This window comes from Mandrillus leucophaeus, unplaced genomic scaffold (genome assembly GCF_000951045.1).
Source record: "Mandrillus leucophaeus isolate KB7577 unplaced genomic scaffold, Mleu.le_1.0 Scaffold11, whole genome shotgun sequence".
NCBI lineage: Eukaryota > Metazoa > Chordata > Mammalia > Primates > Cercopithecidae > Mandrillus > Mandrillus leucophaeus.
In genome coordinates, this window is record NW_012099209.1 from 2,884,666 (window position 1) to 2,891,419 (window position 6,754).

At 55.1% G+C, this 6,754-nt stretch overlaps 1 protein-coding gene across 1 annotated transcript in view; it reads left to right on the forward strand.

Annotated features, from left to right (window-relative positions):
• TMEM59L (transmembrane protein 59-like) overlaps positions 1-4,669 on the forward strand; it is a 13,664-nt gene extending 8,995 nt beyond the window's left edge. The window contains exons 5-8 of the mRNA XM_011991293.1: positions 570-703; positions 1,469-1,586; positions 1,689-1,806; positions 4,044-4,669. Coding sequence (XP_011846683.1) covers positions 570-703; positions 1,469-1,586; positions 1,689-1,806; positions 4,044-4,172 — 499 coding nt within the window. The 3' untranslated portion in view covers positions 4,173-4,669. The remainder of the gene's footprint in view (positions 1-569; positions 704-1,468; positions 1,587-1,688; positions 1,807-4,043) is intronic.
• The last annotated feature ends 2,085 nt before the right edge of the window (positions 4,670-6,754 follow it).

A 6,754-nucleotide genomic window follows, 5' to 3' on the forward strand; every position in this document is an offset into this window, starting at 1 on the left:
GCTGGAGTGCAATGGCATGATTTCAGCTCACTGCAACCTCTGCCTCCCAGGTTCAAGTGATTCTCCTGCCTCAGCCTCCCACCTCAGCCTCCTGAGTAGCTGGGATTACCGGTGGCCACCACCACACCTGCCTAATTTTTGTATTTTTAATAGAGATGGGTTTCCACCATGTTGGTCAGGCTGGTCTCGAACTCCTGACCTCAGGTGATTTACCCGCCTCAGCCTCCCAAAGTACTGGGATTACAGGCGTCAGCCACTGCGCCCAGCCCCATCTGGGGTTTTAACTGAGCTGGGATTTACTCTGATTGGCCCTGGATGGATCATATGACCATCTCTCAGGCAATCCACTGGCTTGGTCTGGATCATGTTCCTACTTCCAGAGCTAAAGGATGGGGTTAAGGCAAATGGAGGAGTCCATGAAAGCAGAAAACAACATTCCTGACATCAAGCCCACAGCGCATGGGATGGTGTCCTCCCTACTGTCTCCCCAGGAGAACTGGGTATCAGCTGGGCGTGGGACATGGCCGTCACAGAGGGCCTGCCTGGGCCCAGGAATGCTGTTCTCACAGGCCTCTCTGTGCTGTCTTGTTCCTGGTCCAGACCCAGCCCGTAGTGGAGAGCCTCGGCTTCCAGGGGGGCCGTCTGCAGCGCGTGGAGGTGACCTGGCGAGGCTCCCACCCTGAAGCCCTGGAGGTGCACGTGGGTAAGGTGCAACCTAGACCAGTGTTCCTTCCATGGGTGACCCCACTGCCACAAGGAGTCTGCCTGGCAAACAGACCCTCTAGGATTGGGATCTCCATCTCTCAAGTCCTGGGTTCTAGGGCTCATCCCCCAGGGCTCCACGGCCCATCTCCCAGGGTTCCATGGTCCATCTCCCAGGGTTCCGTGGTCCACCTCCCAGGATTCCATGGTCCACCTCCCAAAGTTCCGTGGCCCATCTCGCCAGGTTCCATGGCCCATTTCCCTGGGTTCCGTGGTCCATCTACCAGGAATCCATGGTCCATCTCCCAGGGTTCCATGGTCCACCTCCCAGGGATCCATGGTCCACCTCCCAGGGTTCCATGGTCCACCTCCCAGGGTTCCATGGTCCATCTCCCAGGGATCCATGGTCCACCTCCCAGGGTTCCATGGATTCGTCTCCTAGGGTCATCTCCTAGGGTCCATATCCCAGGGTTTCATGGGTTCATCTCTCAGGGTTCCATGGTTCATCCCCTAGGATTCTGCAGTTCATCTCCCAGGGCTCTGTGGTCCATCCCCCAGGGTTCTGTGGTCCATCCCCCAGGGTTCTGCAGTCCATCTCCCAGGGTTCCGTGGTCCCTCTCTCAGCATTCTGTGGTCCATCTCCCAGGGCTCTGATCTCTATTCCAGGACTCCATGACCCAGGTCCTGACCTCCTCCCTCCTGGTCATGGTTATTGTGGCTGCTTGGCAAAGACCTGGTGGTCGCTGAGTGGTAGCTGATCTCTCAGACCCTGTAGGCCCCCTGGACAAGGTGAGGAAGGCCAAGATCCGAGTCAAGACCAGCAGCAAGGCCAAGGTGGAGTCTGAAGAGCCACAAGACAATGACTTCCTCAGTTGCATGTCCCGGTGGGTGGCAGGACCCTGGGGGGGGGAGGGGGGTGGGACTGGAGGTGCGGGTCTCCCTGGCCCCGGCCCGGGCAGCTGAGTGGTGCCTGCCGGGCGGGGCAGGCGCTCGGGTCTGCCTCGCTGGATCCTGGCCTGCTGCCTCTTCCTCTCCGTGCTGGTTATGCTGTGGCTGAGCTGCTCCACCCTGGTGACCGCGCCTGGCCAGCACCTCAAGTTCCAGGTGGGTGGGATCTGTGAATGGCACTGGGCTGAGGGAGGGGATGGAGGCAGAGAGAGCTGCTTGCTGGCCCTGGCCTTGGCCACCTGCTCCCACAGACACCAGGACCTCAGACTTTTTTTTTCTTTTTTTCATATATATATGTACATTTTGAGACAGAGTCTAGCTCTGTCGCCCAGACTGGAGTGCAATGGCACCATCTCGGCTCACTGCAACCCCCACTTCCCGGGTTCAAGCAATTCTGCTGCCTCAGCCTCCCCAGTAGCTGGGATTACAGGTGTGGGCCACCATGCCCAGCTAATTTTTGTACTTTTAGTAGAGATGGGGTTTCGCCATGTTGGCCAGGCTGGTCTTGGGCTCCTGACCTCAGGTGATCCATCCGCCTCAGCCTCCCAAAGTGCTGGGATTACAGATGTGAGCCACCACGCCCAGCCTACATATATACATACATATACATATATATACACACACACATATACATATACATATATATACACACACACACACATATATATATATTTAAGACAGGATCTCACTCTTTCACCCAGGATAGAGTGTGGTGCAATCACAGCTCACTGCAGCCTCGGCCTCCCTGGCTCAAGCGATTCTCCTGCCTCAGCCTCCTGAGTAGCTGGGACCATAGGCACTTGCCACCATACCCCACTAATTTTTGTATTTTTTGTAGAGATGGGGACTGTGTTGCCCAGGCTGGTCTCGAACTCCTGGGCTCAAGCGATCCACTCGCCTTGCCCTTCCAAAGTGCCAGGATGACAGGCATGAGCCAACTCCCCCAGCCAGGACCTCAGACTTGCTGCATGACCTGGAGCCAGTTTCTTCACTGCCCTTTGAATTGGTGGAAGAACATCCACTCTTCTTCTCCTTTTTTTTTTTTTTTTTTTTGAGATGGAGTCTCTCTCTGTCACCAGGCTAGAGTGCGGTGGCACAATCTCAGCTTACTGCAACCTCTGCCTCCTGGGTTCAAGCAATTCTCCTGTCTCAGCCTCCCGAGGACTAGAGGCGCAAGCCACCATGCCTGGCTAATTTTTGTATTTTTAGTAGAGATGGGGTTTCACCATGTTGGCCAGGATGGTCTCGATCTCTTGACCTTGTGATCCTCCCACCTCGGCCTCCCAAAGTGCTGGGATTACAGGCATGAGCCACCGCACCCAGCAGAACATCCACTCTTAGTTGGGGAGACAGGAAGTCAGAGGTGGCCACACTTCTGTGGTGTGGGCCTCACCTCTGTGGTGCCCAGGTATGTTGGTGACACCTCTGTGGTGCCCAGAGCCTGGGCAACATAGTGAAACCTAGTCACTACAAATAATTTAAAAATTAGCTAGACGTGGCCAGGCACAGTGGCTCAAGCCTGTAATCCCAGCACTTTGGGAGGCTGAGGCAGGCGAATCACCTGAGGTCAGGAGATTGAGACCATCCTGGCTAACACGGTGAAACCCCGTCTCTACTAAAAGTACAAAAAAATTAGCTGGGCGTGGTCATGGGCGCCTGTAGTCCCAGTTACTTGGGAGGCTGAGGCAGGAGAATGGTGTGAACCTGGGAGGCGGAGCTTGCAGTGAGCCGAGATCGCGCCACTGCACTCCACCTTGGGCGACAGAGAGGAGCAAGACTCCGTCTCAAAAAAAAAAAAAAAAAAAAGAAAGAAAGAAAGAAAAGAAAAGAAAAAATTAGCTAGACGTGAAGGTGCATCCCAGCTACTTGGGAAGCCGAGATGGGAGGATCACTTGAGCCTGAGAGTTTGAAGCTGCAGTGAGCTGTGATGGCACCACTGCACTCCAGCCTGGACAACAGAGCAAGACCCCATCGCACACACACATACACACACACACACACACACACACACAGAGTCCAGGTGGCTCACACCTGTAATCTCAGCACTTTGGGAGGCTGAGGTGGGCAGATCACTTCAGGTCAGGAGTTCGAGACCAGCCTGGCCAACATGGTGAAACCCTGTCTCTACTAATAATACAAAAATTAGCTGGGCGTGGTGACGTGCACCTGTAGTCCCAGTTACTCAGGAGGCTGAGAAAGGAGAATCCCTTGAACCCGGGAGGCGGAGGTTGCAGTGAGCCGAGATGGCGCCACTGCACTCCAGCCTGGGCGACAGAGAGAGGCTCTCAAAAAATAAAAATAAAAAAAATCAGAGGTGGGAAGGAGACTCGTCAGGGTCGGGGGCTTGGCTGCTCTGCTTCTCTCCACTTCCCTCCTCCCCTCTCTTCCTGCAGCCTCTGACCCTGGAGCAGCACAAGGGCTTCATGATTGAGCCTGATTGGCCCCTGTACCCTCCGCCGTCGCACGCCTATGAGGACAGCCCGCCACCCTACAAGCTGAAGCTGGACCTGACCAAGCTGTAGGCCTCCGCTGGCCCCATCATTGCCAACTGCAGGGGCCCCTCGGGCCTCACTTGCCCTGAGCCCAGGAGTCCAAGGGTAGGGTGGGTCCAGCCTTGAGCCCCTCCACCCCCAAATCTTTCCTCTCTTCCCAGTCCCACCCCTTGCCCCACAGAGTCCTGGGGATGCAGTGTCCCAGCTGGGAGGAGGGCGGGATTGGGCGCTGGTTCTTCCTTGTCCCCGCTTTCTCCGGGGCTTGCTACTTTTTGTCTTCTATTGTGTAGCTTTCTCAGTATTTGAACCCCAGTCCTGTGTCGCCATCCTTTTTCCTTCTCTGTCCCCTCTCTGCGGGGGCTGAGGCTGAGGGGGAGCTGCATCTTGCTAAGGCTTCTCCCTTCTCCCCATCCCGATCTCCAGAGACCCAGCTTCCGAGAGATGGGGTGTGGGCATCTCCATGCCCTGACAGTGTGTGCCTGGGGCTTGTCTGGGGCTGGGGAGGAATAAACCATGTATATAAAAGAGTCTCAGGCTGAGCCTGCTTCTGTTCGGTTGTCTGTCTGCCCTTGGGGTGTGGCCCATGCATAGCTGTGACCCCTGCCGAGCAGGACCTTTCTGACATGGGAAAGTCCTGGAAACCCAGGTGGCACCAGGGACTGAAAGTAGCTGTCTCTCGGAAGGGCACTCCCTCTGCTCTAACTTCCCTGTGCTGAGAGTCACCCTCTCAGCTACAGATGTACCTGGAAAACTGGCTTGTGGCCAGGCGCAGCGGCTCATGCCTGTAATCCTAGCACTTTAGGAGACCGAGGCAGGAGAATCATTGGAGCCTAGAAGTTCCAGACTGTCCTGGGCAACATAGCAAGTCCCCATCTCTACCAAAAAAAAAAAAAAAGGCATATATGTATATAATTAACTGGGTGTGGTGACTTGAGCCTGTGGTCCCAGCAACTCGGGAGGCTGAGGTGGGAGGATTGCTTGAGGCGGGGAGGTGGAGGCTGCAGTGAACTATGATTGCCCCACTGAACTCCAGCCTGGGTGACAGAGCATGACTCTGTCTCAAAAAAAAAAAAAAAAAAGTGGCTTGTGCCACCCATCTGACAGGGGCAGTTCAGTGTCCCTTCCTGTGCCTGATGTCCCTCCCATGAAGGGACAAGTTGCATGTTGAAGAGGACTTGATTTTGTAGCCACCTGGCTTCCAGTCTACTTTTTTTGGAGACAGAATCTAGCTCTGTCGCCCAGGTTGGAGTGTGGTGGCACGATCTCAGCTCACTGCAACCTCCGCCTCCCGGTGGCATGATCTCAGCTCACTGCAACCTCCGCCTCCCGGGTTCCAGTGATTCTCCTGCCTCAGTCTCCAAGTAGGTGGGATTACAGGCGCACGCCACTACGCCCAGCTAATTTTGGTATTTTCAGTAGAGACGCAGTTTCACCATGTTGGCCAGGCTGGTCTTGAGCTTCTGACCTTAGATGATCTGCCCGCCTCAGCTTCCCAAAGTGCTGGGATTACAGGCATGAGCCTCTGCACCCAGCCAGCTTGATTTATTTATTTTTCAAAAAATGAGACAGGGTCGGCCGGGTGCAGTGGCTCACACCTATGATCCCAGCACTTTGGGAGGCCAAGGCAGGCGGATCATGAGGTCAGGAGATCGAGACCATCTTGGCTAACACGGTGAAACCCCGTCTCTACTAAAAATACAAAAAAATTAGCTGGGCACAGTGGCGGGCGCCTGTAGTCCAGGTACTCCGGAGGCTGAGGCAGGAGAATGGCATGAACCCAGGAGGCAGAGCTTGCAGTGAGCCAAGATCGCACCACTGCACTCCAGCCTGGGTGACAGAGCGAGACTCCGTCTCAAAAACAAAACAAAACAAAACAAAAAATAAGACAGGGTCTCACTCTGTCCCTCATTCCTGTCTGTTCTGCAGACTCCTCCAGATTCATCTCGTAATTCTGCTTTGAGATTCAGTTAACTTGAGTTGGTTCCTGTTCCTCAAAACCAGAGATTCCTGACTGATATAGGGCCTCATCTCCTGGGCAGAGCTCAGGATGAGGAGCATGACGGCCCCAGCCCACAGGCAATGGGGTGGAGATTCCCAGCGATTCCAGGCTGTTGGAGTGACAGTGGGTTGGCAGGTTGGGGCAGCAAATTAGATGATGCCTACTGGGGCTGCGTGTAAGACTCTCCACCCTTCACCCTACCCTGATCCTGGAAGGTTGATCCACTTGAGTCAGTCAGAGGGACCACTGGCAGGAGATGAGAGGAGGGCGGAGTCAAGGTCTTTCCTGGTGTCCTTCCCAGCATCCCCTGACCCAAGACCACAGCTTGACCAAGTGGCCTCCCCTGGAGATATTCAAGATCTCTGGAGGGGACAGGCGTGGTGACTCATGCCTGTAATTCCAGTACTTTAGGAGGCAGAGGAGGGTGGATCAACTGAAGTCAGGGGTTCAAGACCAGCCTGGCCAATGTGGTGAAACCCCCATCTCTACAAAAATACAAAAATTAGCTGGGCGAGGTGGCGCAAACCTGTGTAATCCCAGCTACTTGGGAGGCTGAGGCAGGAGAATCGCTTGAACCCTGGAGGCAGAGGTTGCAGTGAGCCGAGACTGGACC